The sequence below is a fragment of the Cheilinus undulatus genome, linkage group 1 (genome assembly GCF_018320785.1).
Source record: "Cheilinus undulatus linkage group 1, ASM1832078v1, whole genome shotgun sequence".
In the NCBI taxonomy this organism is placed as follows: Eukaryota; Metazoa; Chordata; class Actinopteri; order Labriformes; family Labridae; genus Cheilinus; species Cheilinus undulatus.
This window is the reverse complement of record NC_054865.1, coordinates 20,864,541-20,881,764: the sequence shown is the minus strand read 5'-3', so window position 1 is coordinate 20,881,764 and position 17,224 is coordinate 20,864,541. Positions and strand designations below refer to the sequence as shown.

The 17,224-nt window shown below is 41.2% G+C and overlaps 1 protein-coding gene across 2 annotated transcripts in view; it reads right to left on the bottom strand.

Moving 5' to 3' along the window:
* Positions 1-5,467, bottom strand: part of cdh8 (cadherin 8) — a 173,778-nt gene extending 168,311 nt beyond the window's left edge. For both annotated transcript variants that reach the window (XM_041787257.1, XM_041787264.1), the window contains exons 1-2: positions 5,271-5,467; positions 2,813-3,335 (exon numbers count right to left, since the gene is read on the bottom strand). In XM_041787257.1, the coding sequence (XP_041643191.1) occupies positions 2,813-3,070 (258 nt within the window). In that variant the 5' untranslated portion in view covers positions 3,071-3,335; positions 5,271-5,467. The remainder of the gene's footprint in view (positions 1-2,812; positions 3,336-5,270) is intronic.
* Positions 5,468-17,224: the final 11,757 nt, after the last annotated feature.

Here is a 17,224-nt window from a genome sequence, read left to right as displayed (position 1 = left end):
AAAGTACTGTGTTACTTGTATGAAATGCAGTCATATAAATAGGCACTTTATAATGGCAGTAATCTTGCAACATAACCAGCTACTTCCCTGCTGTTTTCTGACATGCCAAGTTTTGCTTGTGATGAGGATGTTTTTCCTGCCACTGTTGCCGTGTTCCTCTGATACTATAAAGATAAAAAAAAAATGACTGGATTCACTGATGAAATAATCAAAACCTTGCACTGATAAAACAGGCCATCATTTTCTGATGTGATTAAATCTGGAGCTCCTTCTTCTTGCCTTCCAGTGGTCCACTAGAGTCTACAGTCTCTGAGAAGGTAAGTCCAACATGTCATCACTGAGTAACCAAGCTGTGTCCAAAACTTAGAGCCATATCTACCTTCACACTGTTTGCCTGTTTCTATTCTTAATGATGGGTTATTTCTGAACGCTCCCTGGCTCATGATGAGTAATCCTTAAAATCCCTTCCAACACCGTGTTCCTTTTAAGCTACAGCCGAGCAACAAGCTTTCACAGCTGTCTCCTGTGCTTCACTTTAACAGGTACTGCACGCCTGCCTCCCCGACGCCAACGGGACTGACGGGGGCTGACGAACGCGGTGCTCAGTGAATCACAATGTCAAGAAACGACGCGCTGGAGAAGAACAGCAAAAGGGAAGGGTGTTGTCACGCCTTGTGGCCGTCCTTCTCGCTCTTCCGCTCCTTTGCCTCCCTCAACCTCCCCCCCTTGCTTTCCTGCGTTTATGCTAATCGTCTCTGCCGAGAGAGAACACTGAGAATGACACACCACTAAAAATCGATGGCACAATCTCTCTCCATCCCTCTCACAAACATTATATCTCACTCTGTTCTTGGTGCAGTTGTGGGGAACCCGGCATGCACAAAGATTGGGGGAATCACATATAATTAAACCTCAGAGTGCTCCAACAATACAGACCTATTCAAGCCCAATCTAATAGGCCCACAATCATGAACACATTCGACCTCACACAGCAAAGGAATCCGTGCAAAAAACAGAGAGCTGTGCCACCCATTTGAATCACACCTCCCACCCGTTTGATTCATTTTTTAATTAAGCAGGAGAAAAGGAGAAGAAAAGAGACACAGGGACCAAGAGGGAGGGAGATTTATCATCTTTAACATAATACAGTGCCATCTTCGTGTAACATAGGACTTATCTTAGCTCTGCCAGGCATACTCATGAGCACTTAACCTTGCAGTGAACGCAACCCATCATCAGCGCCTCACAAAAAGCAAAGCTGTGCTCTTCTTCACCCGGATCTGCCCCCCTACCCAGCGCTCAATCCTTGCTTGTCCTTCAAAATGCTCATTTCTATGAGTGACCTGTCCAAGAGTCAACTTCGCAAAGCATTAACCAAGGCCCTAAGAGGAAGCATCTTTCATGAGCCGGAGCACAACTTGATTTTGTGTCACCAAGTCTGTGTTGACAATCCAAAGAGCACTCCACCTTCTAGACATGGCAGAGTACTTAATGCAAAAATATGTCTAAGAGCTTCAATTTAAGAGTAGGCTGCCTTCTTTCAGATAAATGACCCATAAATGCATGAGCTTTCCTGGCTTTACATTTAATCTTTAATGCGCTACATCTCACAGTAGAGATCAGATCTTTAAATTCAGAGCTACCGTGTGGACACAGAGGCCCCGGTGAGTGTTTGTTTGTTTCAACATTCTGATGAGCAGCCATTGTTGAATCCAGCAGAGGCTGCCTAATTGACTCGCTTGAAAAATTAATGCATCACTTAACAGCATTTTTGTGTTCGTATGGTATTTAGAAAACACAGGTGCAAATCCCGCTTGGTGGCAGATATTTAATTGATGCTGCCATATGACAATGCACCAGACAGAGGAGCAAGAAAAACACAAGGAAGTGAAATTAAAAGTAATCACTTCACGCTCACTTTCTATCTGCATCAAAAAAAAGGAAATGATTTTTGTTTTGTCCTTTAGTTTCTGCCAGGTGCCACTTCTGAAAGCTTGGAAAAAATAAGTCAATGCACAACAGTGACAATATGTCAGAGACATGAAAGGCATACCCACCAATTATCAAATATTAGGCATGAAACACTGTTTGCAAAAGCTATTACTGACAACGATCAAATATTGTGCTTGATGGCCTGCGTTCGTGGCCATGCCAGAGCGGCTGGGTAAAATTCTAGGGGAGGGAAGCGAGCGGCGCTGCCAGGCTGACTCTCCCCAGGTGAATCCCAGCAATGAGCTGTGAACAAGCTGCTTTGGCCGGGCTGGCCGGCAGCCTCCGTCTCCCCTGAAACCTGCCTGACACTTTCACGCAGGCCAGGGAGCAGGTGGCCCTTAGCCGCAGGATTAGCCCGCAGTTCTGTTTGTTACAGGGCCGGAAGATAACAACCAAAAACTCACATAGTACTTCCTATCCATGCCGTGCACAATGACTAAAGGAAGAGATTAAAAGAAGAAAAAGAGAAGAATCAAATTAGAGGTTCTTCCTCATGCTTCTGCTTTTTAAGGATAACATAGCCATCTATGTGACTGCAATACAGTATCCTCGCCTTCAAGGACATCCAACAGAGCAAAAAAATGTTGCAGCCATCATTTCATTTGAGTTTAATTATTTCCAAAAGCATTTCCAGCCCCCCCTCCTCTCTCTCTCTCTCACTCTCTCTCTCTTGTCCCTGTATCTCTGCTCCCCCTTGACAACCAAAACCCTCCCACTGCCCATGGGAAGAGAAAAAAATGGAGGGAGCATTCAAATGGCCGAATTAATGTTTCCACACGATAAGCGAGCTTAATATAATGCTGACAATCACAGCACTCACCCTGCCAACTAGAATTGGATCGGGTCCAGAAAATTCCTCCAGCACAAACATTTGATTCCAAACCCATCCTCTCTTGGCGCGGCTCAGTAATCTTTGTCCTTCGCCAAGACCGCTCGCCACCACCGCAGACCCACCAGTTTGTGTACTTTTGGACTGGCCTGTGATAGGAGTCATAGACACGCAGGGAACACAAGTAATCCACAGCAGCAGCAAGGACATCCACAGATCCATGAACATCTCCTCGGACCGCTTTGGCATCCTGTCGTTTTGTGTTTGGTTGGTTTGTTTGTTTGTTTGTTTTTACTTCTCTTGTTTCGGTCTCTCGTTTCCAACTCCTCGCTTCAGATCAACAGCTCCTTCTTAGATAACAAGAAAAGGTTACTTGTGTCCTCTTTGAGCGCTGCAGCTCGCGTTCATGGTGTGATAAAGGTCACTTGCATGGCTTGGCATGCCTCCATAGCAGTTGGTGAGGGGGTGAGGCGCTCTGCACAGCATCCATTTGGCGTTATTCCGAGGGGGAGACCTACAAGGGAGCAATTGCAGCTTGTTAGTTATCTTTTAGTGTTGCAAGGAGTTGTCAGGAGGTAGGGAATAAAGAGGGAGGCGGGAGAGAGAAATCAGAGCCACATTTCAGCAAATCAGACGAGACAACCAGAACGAAAGCATACTTTTTCAAGGAATGTAATTAAAACAAAAAAAGTCAATCTTATTTTAACAAAAAAAGTCCAAATGTCCCTTCATCTTTGGCAATGATCTTTATGTTGCAGCCATGACCCTTTATCCTATCTTGTTTTCACATTCTCCTGCACCAATTGAACAACAAACGGGTTGTCTGTTCTCTGAGGCTATTCAGCCCACAACATCAGATTGCCTTGCTTTAATCTGTCGCTCTGGGGATTATCCCAGAAAGATTTCCAGCAATTACATGTTTCTTATGATTATTACTTTGATAAAACATTTTTGGTGAAAGGTTATACACTAAGATCAGAGTCATGAAATTTGTAATGTGCTTGCCTTGCAGACAGTGTGGGCTTTAGGTAGATAGAGAGGCTGCAGGTGAGCTCTACAATGTCAACAGCGCTGCAGCTCTCCGATATCACAGTAATCCAGATTAGATCATTGTGAAGGCATTCAGATACGTGTTCTGTATTATTAAAAGCTATTATAATTACATCAGTACCGCTGTTCTGCGATAACAAAAATGTTAATTTTATCTTTTCGAAAAGAAAAGGCATAATCAAACTACCCCTTTAAATACACAAAAGTGGCATCAGTGTAAAATTAGATGGGATGGATGCTGCCAAATGTAAATTTTGCCCTTTAATCAAAAACAGCTTTAGCTTTAATATCAACTGAACTCACTCAGTCGTGTCTGTGCACAACATGCTGAAGTGCACAGTGCACCAGAATGCAAAATAAGAGAAAATCACAGACACAAAGGGCTGGCTGTGAGTTTGAGATGCAGGTGGACCTGCTATCACGACAAGGACTGGCTGGTCCGTGTTAGTTCTGGGAACTTTTACACACTTTATGCCACTGTGCTCATATGCTGTTTGCTTCCAGCGATGCGATTTCAAGGACAATAGGCTGTAACGTGTTACACCTGAAGGCACCTGCAAAATTATTAAGTGTGGAGTGAGTAGAGTTGATGAAATACTCTCCTAACCCGAGAACTGAACCATGCAGGTCCAGCTCTAGAGAGAAAAATCAACGAAATTTAATCAAATTTTAATTCAAATTGGAATTTCAACCTAAATACCTGTCATAAAAATCTACTTTCCCTCTTTTAAGCGCATTTCAACTCACGGTGGAGCGTGACTAAGCCGGCGGTTTCAGCACCACGGGGGGAGGACAGCTCCCCGCTAGAAAAGCAGCCGGTCCAGACAGCTCAGCCAAAAAGCGAGCGCCGGTTTGCAGTGGAGGAGCTGTCCAAGGTAGTCCTTCCACTGGAGCTGTGCCTTTTTATCCATTTCTAATCACTAGCCTTAAAACATAAAGTTCATGTGGATTTTTTTTTTTTTTTTGCGCATTTTTTCTGCGGTAGCCTACTGCACAAATAAAAACAACCAAATCCCCTCTCTCTGAAGTTTTTTCCTCACAGCAGACACCATGTCCAGCCGGTTCTTCTCGGTGCATAAATGTGACACCAGTGCGCACAAGCAGTCCAATATAGAGACATTTAAAGGCAAACAGGCGCTGTATTTGTGACTAAGTCCGCGGCAGATTTTCTCATAAAGGAGGTGAAACAGAGAATAAAGACAGAAGTCTAAGTTGCAGACCTTTCTGCAGACTTGCTCTGTCACTCCGTCTCGCGCTTGAAAATGTGCCGTAAAAAATGCACCGTATCCCCGCAATGGAAGAGAGCCTATGAGAAGTCCTGTGAAACCCCTCCGCTTAACAGCACTGCACATGAGAAATACCTGTTAGGTTGTATGGCACGTTGACGGGCTCTACTTACTAGTGACACTTGAATCCTGCTCCGCTGCTGCATCATTTTCCTCCTTTTTTTTTTCCTTCTGGTTCAAAAATACACAAAAAGAAGTCCACTGCGTTTCATTCGAGGCGCTGGGGAAAATATGAGCTGAAACACGGAGCGGCGAAAGGCTAGAAATCCTTCCTGCAGTTTGTCTCGGCGGAGTGACAGACAGTGGGTTAGTGCTGTGTAGTTAAGAGCTCCGACAGGCTTGCTGGCCGACTGGAAAAGTGAGGAGGAGATGGAGGAGAGAGGCACGCTGGCGGAGAGAGCCTCCCCTCCGCGGCGCTCATTGGGCTGATGAGGAGCCGGGTCAACAGGCGCACAAATGAATGCGTGCCGCTCTTCCCAGACACGAGCGCGCAAAGGTTAGCGTCTCAGATTACAAAGTATAGCTGCAGATAGGTGTGCGCAGGTAAAAGTCTCCCATTACTTCATTTTCTCTCTATTCTCACTCCTCCTTTCTGTTGAGGTTACGACGCACGAGTTGGCCCAAGCGTCTCGCGCTTGTTTGTAAACGACGCCAGCCAGGTGATGAGTGAAACCAAACCGAGGCTGCTCATTTACACTGACATCCGATAGGGTTAAACAATGATCAGATGGACGCGCATATGGTGGCCCTGTTGGTACAAAAGCCAGTAAAACTATTCCTGTCATGTGGAGGATTTTATCGCGCGCTGACAGATTATTTGAATTCTTGACACATTGAATAAAAAAAAAAAATCACTGCTCAGACTATTAAACCGACAAGTAAGAGGGAGAGTGTTACACAGGTCTTATTAAGACGGTTAGTGAAAAGGTCATGCTCATCATTGCATGCTTGAATGTTTGTGTGTGAGAGCAGCAGAGGTGTGAGTGACAGGCAGCAGAGGGGGCCCATGCTGCTGTCCATGCACAGAGCCCTCTAGTGTTTGTCCGGCTGCTCGGCAGCAGACAGACAGGGACCTCTGAGGAGAGCAGATTTTTATTAGCGCAGCAGGAGAGGGTGCTGAGTATATTGTCTGACACTCCTGGCCTTTTTCTATAGCTGTGAGAACCTTCTTATGAAAGTCATTTCAGCCCACAGGGTATTAAATAAGACTTCCTCTGCATCCCTTTGTTCAAATGACATCACACGTCATATCCCCCACATCAACACTGCTGAAGCTTTGCACGCATATTCAGAGCAGTGCAGGTAGTAGGCCGCTGAAGGAGAAGACACTAATTTAATCATTAGCCCTGGTAAAAAGTAAAATTATCTTTCAGCTGTTTTACAAGACTAAAAGTGGAAACTTAAGTGAAATATGTGCACTGTTGTAAAGATAAATAAACTCTTAGATGGAAATTATTGTGGCCGATTCATCAAATAAGCAAGACTCTTCCACCTTAAAGCCACTATAAAGTCTTTTCTACATGTGTTGATTTTAGTGCCCCCTATGGACAAAGCATTACCTATTATATTTGCTGGTTTTGCTCTGTCCATGCACTGTTTTCTTTTCTCGTTTTAGATTTATTTTTGACTGTCATGCTTAAGGCCTCAAGGAGGACAAATATAAACTGCATGAAAAAGCGAATAAATCCTTCATATTCTAAACCAAAATCCCACTGTGAACGTCTGTAGATACACTGGAGAAGACGATAGAATGAGGTGTCTGCATTTCTACTCCAGTCCATGGGCACTTGTACACACAGCCAGGAGGTCAGTGCTCTTTTTTTCACTGTGTCACCCACTGAGCTGCTCCCACTTTTCAGCTAAATTTGCTGGGAGGACCAGCTTTTCATTCATACTATAAGTTTGATGATATTAATAATATTAAGAGTACACTCAAGGTTTGCTTAGAGGAGGAGTCTGCCCAGCAGCTGTGCACATTTATGGCTAAATAAAAATGTACTGAAAATTAACTAATGAAAATCAGACATTGCTTTTGAATTGTGGTTCAACATACCCATTATAATAAACAAACTAATGAAACTTGCCTCGACTAAATTGATGGTACCCCTAGAAAAGATGTAAGTAATTTGACCATAGGGACATGTTAAACTAAGGTGTGTCCTGTGGTTTGCACCACATGTGTCTTCAAACTTGCAATCAGTCAGTCTGATTATTTAAAGGGTGAAAAGTAGTCACTTGTATCACTTTGGTATCATGGTGTGTACCACACTGAACATGGAGCACAGAAAGCTAAGGAGACAGTTGTCCCAGGAGATTAGAAAAACAACTATAGACAAGCATTTTAAAGGTAAAGGCTATAAGACCATCTCCAAGCAGCTTGGTGTTACTGTGACTAGACTTGCACATGTTATTCAGAAGTTCAGAGGTGGCTGCAAGAGGAAAATTGATGACAAATTGAAGAGATGGATAGAATGAATGGTAACCAAAAAGCCCAGAACAACTGCCAAAGAGTTTAGAGGTGAACTCCAAGGTCAAGGTACATCAGTGTCAGAATGCACCATCCATCACTGTTTGAGCCAAAGTGGACTTAATGGAAGATGACAGAGGAAGACTCTACTGATGAAAGCAAATCATAAAAAATCCAGACTGGAATTTGTCAAAATGCATATTGACAAGTGACAAACTCCTAGGAGAGTGTCCTTTGGACAGATGAGACAAAGCTAGAGCTTTTTGGCAAGTCACATCAGCTCTATGACACAAAAATGAAGCATACAAAGAAAAGAAACATGGAGGAGGTTTGGTTATGTTCTGGCTGCTTTGCTGCTTCTGGCACAATGTCCTTTGAATCTGTGCAAGGTACAATTAAATATCAAGACTATCAAGGCATTCTTGAGCCAAAAGTGCTGCCCAGTGTCAGAAAGCTTGGTTTCAGTCAAAGGTCATGGGTCGTCCAATGGTAAAATGACCTAAAACACAGAGCTAAAACCCCCAAGAATGGCTAAGAATGAAACACTACCCTATTCTTAATATGTGCATATCTTATTTTGACAACCTTTCATCAACCCTGAGTGCTCTGGTGCCTCCTCCCTCCCCCTTGGGGCTCTTGGACCCCAGGTCAGGAAACAGCAGGGTAGGGAATGACGTGCAAAAAGAGCAGCCGGCTGGACTTGGCCCACCCAGAGCTGTGGCAGAACAACAGTTTTGCCCAAGTTTTTATTTGTTAGTTGTTTGTTTGGTTTCTGTGTTTGTTTGTTTGTGTGTTGTGTCTTTATATTATCATTCAAATATGTTTCTCACTGCAAATCTCTAAATAAGAAATGTTCCCAAAAAACAAAAAAAAAGTGTTTTTGCAGCATGACATTGATCCCTTTGTCTACCAGCTATCCCAGCAGTGCTTCACCATACAGAAATTGTTATTGTTCCTGACATTGTTATGCTAATTGTCTGTCTTTGTAGCTCATAAGAAATGTTGGTATTTATTTCAGTCGGATCATTCTGAACAGACTGGTCTAATGTAGAAATCATTCTGATTAGGAATGTCTCACTGAAATCACCAGTAATGACAGCTGGCTCACTTTTATCCCTGTTGGTGTAACTTCTCTCTGTCAGTCACAGATGTCATCTGCAATGGGTACATCCTCTTTGGTCTTCTCTCCCATATGTTGACAGTTTTGGCTTGAAATTCCTTTTTCTATTACTAAGTCTGTATCTTGATTGATATACACCAATGAATGCAGCTGGGAGTTACTTTTCTATGTGTTAAATTCCCAGAATGTGCAATTATGCAAATAAAAACAATTCATGTTTTCCCTACAGTGCATTAAAGTAACCTCTATCAGCAGATTCTGTATAAGGCAGAATGTTTAAACATACAGAATATCATCATAAAAGTGCAGCTGACAATACACTACAAAGCCTCTTCCAAAACATTAAAAATAATTAGAAAAAAGATGTTGAAAGCATAAACCTTTTTTTTTTCTTATTTTGTGGAAAGCAACAATATGGCACTACACAATAGTGTCCCAAATCTAAATACTCACAAATGTCACTCAGTCGAATGTGATTTTGGAATCAGACGGGCAGGAAGAAATGGAAGTAGTTGTTACTAGACTACACTATTGTGGAATTTCACTAAATAAGCTTAAAACCTGTGCATGAAGTCATGAAAATAGTGCAGACACAAGCTTTGTAAGTTTCATTGCATTATGCCCAAATTTGTTGTAGTTATTGAGCCTTCTACTGCAGCTGCTTCTCTCTTTCCTTTTTTCCCTTTTAAAACCCAACAGAGATGGCAGATGGCAGTTCAGCATGAGTCTAGTTCTGCTCACGGTTTCTGCCAGGGAGAGGAACATTGTTCATGGCCATTGAAACTAAATGTTGCTGAGCTCATGGTGGATTACTGTTGGGTCTATGTACTGTGTATAAAAATTATAACCTGCTCTCTAGACCTGCTCTGTTTCCAAAGTGTCCTGAGATAACTTAGTTAAGAACTTGTGCTATGCAAATATGGTTTGTTGGTTGGATGGTTTGTGTGTTGGTCTGTTGATTTGTTACCTGGTTGGTTGATTGGTTGGTAAACTGATTGATCGGATGATTGGTTGGTTGGTTGGTTGGTTGGTTGGTTTTGGTGTTGGTTGATAGATTTTTTGGTTTGTTTGTTTGTTGGTTGGTTGGTTGGGTGGTTGGGTGGTCAGTAGTTGGTTGGTTAGTTGGTTGATGGTCAGTTGATTGGAATGTTAATTGGTTGGCATTTTTGTTGTTGTTTGGGTGGTTGGTTAGTTGGTTGGTTTGTGGGATGTTAATTGGTTGGTTTGGTTTATTTTGTTTGTTGTTTGATTGTTGGTTTGTTGCTTGGTTGGTTGGTTGCTTGGATGGATGTTAATTGGTTGTTAGGTTGATAGGTTGTTTGGATGGTTGTTTGGTTGATAGGTAGGTTGATTGGTTGGTTGGTTGGTTGGTTGGTTGTTCGTTGGTTGGTTGCTTGGATGGATGTTAATTGGTTGTTTGGTTGATAGGTTGGTTGGTTGGTTGGTTGGTTGGTTGGTTGGATGGTTGGATGGATGGTTGGTTGGTTGGATGGTTGCTTGCTTGCTTGCTTGCTTGCCTAGATGGATGTTAATTGATTAATTGGTTGGTATGTTTTTTGTGTTTGGTTGGTTGGTTAGTTGGTTGTTTATTGGTTGGTTGGTAAGTTGGTTCATTGGTTGGTTGGTTGATTTTTTTATTGGTTGGTTGGTTGGTTTGTGGGGATCTTAATTGGTTGGTTTGGTTTGTTTTGTTGGTTGTTTGATTGTTGATTGTTTGGATGGATCTTAATTAGTTGTGTGGTTGAAATGTTGTTTGAATGTTGCTTGGTTGGTTGGTTGGTTGGTTGGTTTGTTTGTTGAGTTCTCATGCCTCACAGCTATTAGGCTCCTAGTTTCATTCATAGCCAGACAGGACCTTTTCATGAGAGTGTGCATGTTGTCCCTGGTTGCTTGGGTTTTTCTCTGGTTCTCCACCTTCCTCCTGCAAGATCATTGGGATAACTGGTGTCTCTCTATTGCCCATAGGTGTGAGTGTGATCATATTGTGGCTGCTTGTTTGCTATATGTTAACCCTGTGATCAATTAGCAGCCAATTCAGGATGTACTTTGCCTCTTACTAAATGACAGTTGAAATTGGCCCTAACCCCCTGCAACCCCAAATAGAATGTCATTTAATTGAATAAGAATAGAATAAGCAGAGTAGATAGTAGATGGGTGGATGGATGCTGGGCCTATTTTTCAAGTAGTTCACTCAGTACATGTCAGTTGCTGAGTGGATGCTATCCTTGGTGTTTCTCCACACAAAAATACATCTGATCACTAACAAGTTTAATACTTGAGATCAATGAAGACATGCCACACCTGCAAGCAAATTTGAGCAAGTGAAATCATTCAAATGTACCATAGGGAGCAGATGCTAGTGTGGCATACTAATCTGCAGAAAGTTTTTTGTTTTGTTAAAAATTGAAACTTTGCTTACTTTTGGAAAGAAAAACATAGCCCAAAATCTGCTTTATTATCTCAAGCTGTATACTAGATGTTGTCTCTGAACACCACTCTCATCTCTCAAGTTGTTATGGGCTGTAAATAATGACCAATTCATGGAAACAGAAGTCTTGGCAGGCTTCTTGTTGTTAACTGCGGTCTTAAGATTGGAACAAAAGTACAAGTTGTGAAAATGTTTGGAGAAGAAAATCCACATTATTGTGTCAACAGTTTAAGTAGAAAGAGTGTGATAAATATTAGAGCACTGTACGACACAGATACCTGTAAACTGTTCTTAAATGACAAAGTATTTGTTTAATCACTTGACAATTCTGCTTTTAAGATAAAGAGTTAAAGTTTGTAAGAAAAACAAGTTGTTATACCTTACCACCTTACCACAACAGAGCTGTTTCTCTCAGGCTCACCCACGGAGGCCTTTTGACCTAAGTGCCAGAGATCCCAATTAGCAAAGACATCAAGTCGACCATTATTTATTTCTGTACCATTTAATTTCCCTCCCACTCAGGCTTTGATGTTGCAGCTGTGTTTCAGATGGGAATTCTCTAATCATCTTATTTAAAGGCCTCTGCTGCATAATACATTAGACTGTAAATGTTGAGCCATGTTTCTTTTGCTTGATGTGAATGAAGATTTCACGGCGGACACTCAGAGCACATCAGATATGCGGGGACTGAGTTAAATGTATGATGACGGCTGCTTGGGTGGGCAGAACGTTAAAAAAAAAATCACAGTTAATGTTTAAGTTAATAAACAGCCTGAAAGCACATGGCAGTGTCTGAACCTGTTTGCATTCTGTAATTATTTTTAGAAGCTGCCACACATATGGGCCAACACAACACAGTAAAAGTGTCAAACTTGAAAGCAGCAGCCCTAATTCATGCCAAATACAACAATAAAGAGTGCCATAAAAGTGTGCATTGATGTTATTCATGCCATGCTCTCTTAAAGGTAAAGGGTAAAGGCTCCATTGACTTAAGGGCAACCTGGGAATAACTAATCATTCAAAATCTCCTTGTTTGTGTGAGGAGTTTGCAGCAAATGAGAAGGTTCCAGCTTTAAATTAGTGATTAATTCCACTGACATGGCCCCTGCCAGTGATCAAAATATCAGATGGCTTTGAAAAAGGCAAAGTAAGTGAAGGGGAAATGGTCTTTAGAACCCAGGCATCCTCAATCGATCATTAGTTACTGCTTTGTCAGAGGTATTAATCACAGAGCTGTTGCAGCGTGAGCCACACACTCCCACATCTGAAGCTCAGCACAACAAGTCACAGCCACAGGGACTGTTACTATATGGAGATTTTGTTGCTAGATTTAGATCCTCTCTTACATTATTTGTATGCTGACCAATCAGTTAAAGAGCAAGCTTGCCGACTCTTATGGATATTCGCAGCAGGGTTTCTTCACATGTGAGGGTAAGAGCCTGTTAAAGCAGGTGTAAATGTCATCAGAGACACATTTCGTTGCAAATTACCCCACAAACACCACTAGCACTGCCCCCGCACATTCATTTGGCAGAGTTTCCGACTCAACATGTATCTCATTCTGATGAGCAGTCTACCTTGAAACAGCACTCCAGCCTGAGGTGGAGATAACCAGCATCTGTATAGTCTGCTTTTAGCTTCTTTACACAGATTTTTTTTCCTGCTTTTACAGCTGTCGTGGCTGCTTTACCCCCTACTGTGTGACCACCAGCCTCATCCTGACAGATACCATGCCTAGTAGCCTACTTATATGTGGCAAGCAAAAAAAAAAAAATTACTCTATGAAGATATATTCCCACAGGGAGAATCTGGCAGAGCTGGAAAATCAGCAAGATTGATGCTTTCTGTCCAGCTCCCCCTTGTGGTCACACTAAAACGACTCTTATCAGAGAGATAGTGGTAAACTTTGCTTCCCAGTTAAACAAATATCTCATGACACACCAGTTATTTTTATTTCAAAAGGATGGCTTTTATTCTTATTTACTTTGCTTGAGAATCCAGCTTTTACCATGTTTCCTTATAATTACAGAGCTGCGTCCCACCATTAACTGTAATGCACAGATGCAGCCTAAGTGATATTAACCATTAATATCCAAAAAGGCATTCTGAAGCTAAGCCATGGTGGCTGCCATAAAGGAAATGCTACTTCACTATAATAATGCCCCCAAATGGGATCATGTTCACCATATTCGAGAAAAATCACCACATGAACTCACCAATGTGTTGAACAATGCTTTCAGAAATTGAAGCACCCATGAACTTCAGTTTTTAGCAATATGCATGGCCAAAATAAGCTATGGCAAGTGTTTCTGTAGACTGTTACTTTTTTTGTTGTTGTTGTCTATGTGAACAACTCATTTTAAATTTGATGGCAGCAACAAATTAAAAAAGGTAGGTACAGGACCATGTTTACTATTGTGTGGCATCCCCTCTTCTTTCAACAACAGTCTGTAAACATCAGAGAATTGAAGAGTCCAGTTGCTAGTTTTGGGAGAGGACTGTTGCCATGTAGCTAGCCACTACTTCTAAAATGGGTCTATGTATGATTCAATCATGGATTTGACCTCTGACCTTTTTTTAACTGTTTTATTTATGAAATATTGTTTAGTCTTGCCATACTTTGTTTACTATTAATGTTTTATTTTTTCCATTAATCAAAAACTGGAAATATGTTTTACTGTCAAATTACAGCACTTCTGTTACAAAAGAGGCAGTGTCCCAGATGAACAGGCTTTAGAACTGTGCACTGATAGCAAGCTAGATTGTACCTCTCCTCTTTAGTCTGCAGGACATGGTGCACACAGTTTCCAAAAAGAATTTCAAATTTTGATGTATCTGTCCACAGAACAGTTCTCCATTTTGCCTCAGTCTATTTTAAATGAGCTTTGGCTCATAAATTTTGGGATCCTGTCCACATATGGCCTCTTCTTTGCATGATACAGCTTTAACTTGCGTGGATGGATAGTTGAGCTGTGCTGACAGTAACTTCTGGTAGTGTTCTTGAGCCCATGCTTTGGTTTCCAGTACAGAATCATGCCTGTTTTTAATGCTGTGCTGCCCAAGGGCCTGAATATTGACCCTAATGTTATAATGATAAAATTAAATCTCTGGGCTTAGTACAGATAACATTATGGTATCTGTTTTATTTTTCTGATAAAAATGATAAATGCAGTCTCTCAGTAAACAGAAGAAAGCCCAGATATTAGCTGATGAATGAAGTTTCTTCATTTCAAACAGGGTTCAAAGTTCAAATATGCTGCTGTATTTTAGGAGTTAAGTGAAGGTGGTTAGTTCTTGACCTTTGGGACAAGGGGTGTAAAGGATATTAAGACATCACAGAACTTTAGAGATGGGCAATCAGAATATATTCATATAAAGTTTCACCAAGAGGTGCTGAAGGAAAGCTCTTTTATTTTCTCCATCTATTTGGGGCATTAGCACAGAGAACACTGGACACATTTGGACTGGACTGGTGTAATAAATCTAAATCATCCAGTGCCACTTTATTGGGAAAAAAAAATCTCTAACTGCAGCTTTAAAGGAAGTGGGAGCATTGGGACCAATGTTCATTTACTTTCTCCTCTCAGGATTTCCCTGGTGATCAAAGAGTCAAACTAGTGTAGTTTCCCTCCGGTTACAAACGTGTCTCGCTAATGTTTGGGCTCCTGCCAACACCATCAGGGTGATAGAAAGGTTATTATGGCAATACCAATGAGTAACTGTGTAGTTTAGGTGAATAACTCTGTGTTTGAACTGGCCATATTCTTTTCTCCCTCCTCCTCTGCCTCACCTTGTCTCAGTCAATAAAACATTAAAAAAGAACATCAGTATAAGTGCCCTCCTCGACAGGCATGCGGACATGAAAGGCTTGGAAATACTCATTGTTCTCCATCGTCAAGCGTTGCCCTCTCCATTTGACAGCATAATATTAACAGCACTATTGAGTACCCAGGCTGGTTCCCTTCCATCTGGCTCCTTCAAAAACCACCTTGGCTGATTTCAGGCAGGATTTTAAAACCCTTTATTTCAGCAGCTATGAATTGTTTAAATGTCAAAATATGCAAATCTCTCCTGACCTCTTCTGAATCGTAAAATGCAGCATAAAACGAAACTTATATTCCAGTAGAGTATGAGAAGAATACACTGAAAAAACAACTTCTGCTTAAGCACTTTGGTTAGACAAAGTGCTCAGCTGAACTCCCCCTACGCTCTGGGAAATTTTGGGAAGCGTCTGTGATTGAGCAGGTTGAGGTATAAGTGCAGCATGTGGTGCATTAGCATTCCTAAAAGTCACACTTTAATTGGTTGCAGATTGAAGTTAATTGATTTAGCTGATAGTTTTAAAGCTCCTGAAGATAATTAAGTGCAGTGTTGAGAATTCTGATATGTTGACATTTTGAGAATGAACAACCTGTAACGTGCAGGCACAACATCACGTTAACTAACAACTTAATCATGCAAATTGAAAAACACGGCAGATTTAATTATCACCGGTCCAATCAGTGGTCCTCATTAATTACATTGGACTTATTTATTCACATTCACATATCTATTCCACTTACTGCCCAATTATGCAGGACAGTCCTCAGACCCCCGCTGATATAACAAACAGTAATTCCATTCCTGCTTCATTAGGGCGCCATGTAATAAGACGCTGAGGGGATGAAGGGACAAATGAGTACGCCATGTTAAGGAGCTGCAGCCACAACAGCATCAGAAATCATTAGAAGGCTTTCTTAACACTCATATGTTAGTATTTATATTGAGTCTACTGTAGGGGTAATGAAATGTGTGATGAGGAGCCTCAACCCACATCTCTAGTTACACACATGGCTTAACTCACATTACACCAAACTGCCCACAGATAATATCAAAACAAGTCTGTCTGGTGCTCTACAACTACAAGAAGTACAAATATTACTAAGAAGGATGAGCACCAAATGTTGAATTATCTGAAGCATTAATTCAATGAACCTATTAATGAGCAATATCAAAATGAAATAATTTCTTCTGTTGAGACAGAAAACAGCTGTTCAGATTTCCTGCTATTACAGATGGAGTTCAAAGGCAGGCTTTAACTGAAACTGTAAAATATCTGTAAATGTTTTTTTTTTTTTTATTAATTAGACAAAGACCTTTGGCACCTAAGATGTTTCATGTAATATACAAGAAAAAAAATCCAAAATAATATAAACAAGACTTCCTAGTTAATCCATCAACTGTTAATAATCTGCATTATTTTAGTTAATTTTAACAACAGTAGGCTCTTTAGGTGTTTTACAGGTATAGCAAATTATTTCAGTTAACTTATTTTCACCCAACTGCCATGTTTAATGACAATCTATGCAGTCACTCTGTCACTTTCTTCAAAAGAATACTCCAAATATTACAATTAAAATTCTATAGAAGAATTTAAGGAAACACAGTAATGACTGACTAAGGTGGAAAGAGGAGAAACAAGTAGGAGAGAGTGAAATAACACCAGTTTAATACCTGTTGTCATTTGGTGTTAAATTGCACCAATTTTAATGCCTGTTGCAGTTCGCGCCGGTCTTTGTGGATTCAGTGCAATATGTATTGAGGCTGATTTACATAAGTGTTGAAATTTTGGCTGAATTCTGAAAACTCCTCCTCCCACTTCTCATTTAAATACTTGTAAATGGGACAGGGAGTTGTTTGCTTGGGTGAGCAGTTTGCCTGCATTCTGTGTTCAGTTAGCATGGATTTCCCCTTTTCATGTGGATAAGACGCGATCTTCTCTGCCATCTTCACAGCTAAAAACTGTGCAAAAAGACGTTTTATTCTTTAGTGCAGTGGTCGTCAACTAGTGGGTCGGGAAAATGAGTCGCAGAGCAGCTTTCAGTGGGTCAAGAATGTATGTATGGAAAAAAATGGTGGCAGAAAGTTGATGAAGTACATCATCCATACCTATTAATTTTCATGTATTCATCTATTTTCTTCCACTTAGCCTAGGTCAGGTCATGGTGGCAGTAGGCTAAGCAAGGCCCCCTGAAAATCCCACTCCCCAGCAACAATTTCCAGCTCATCCTGG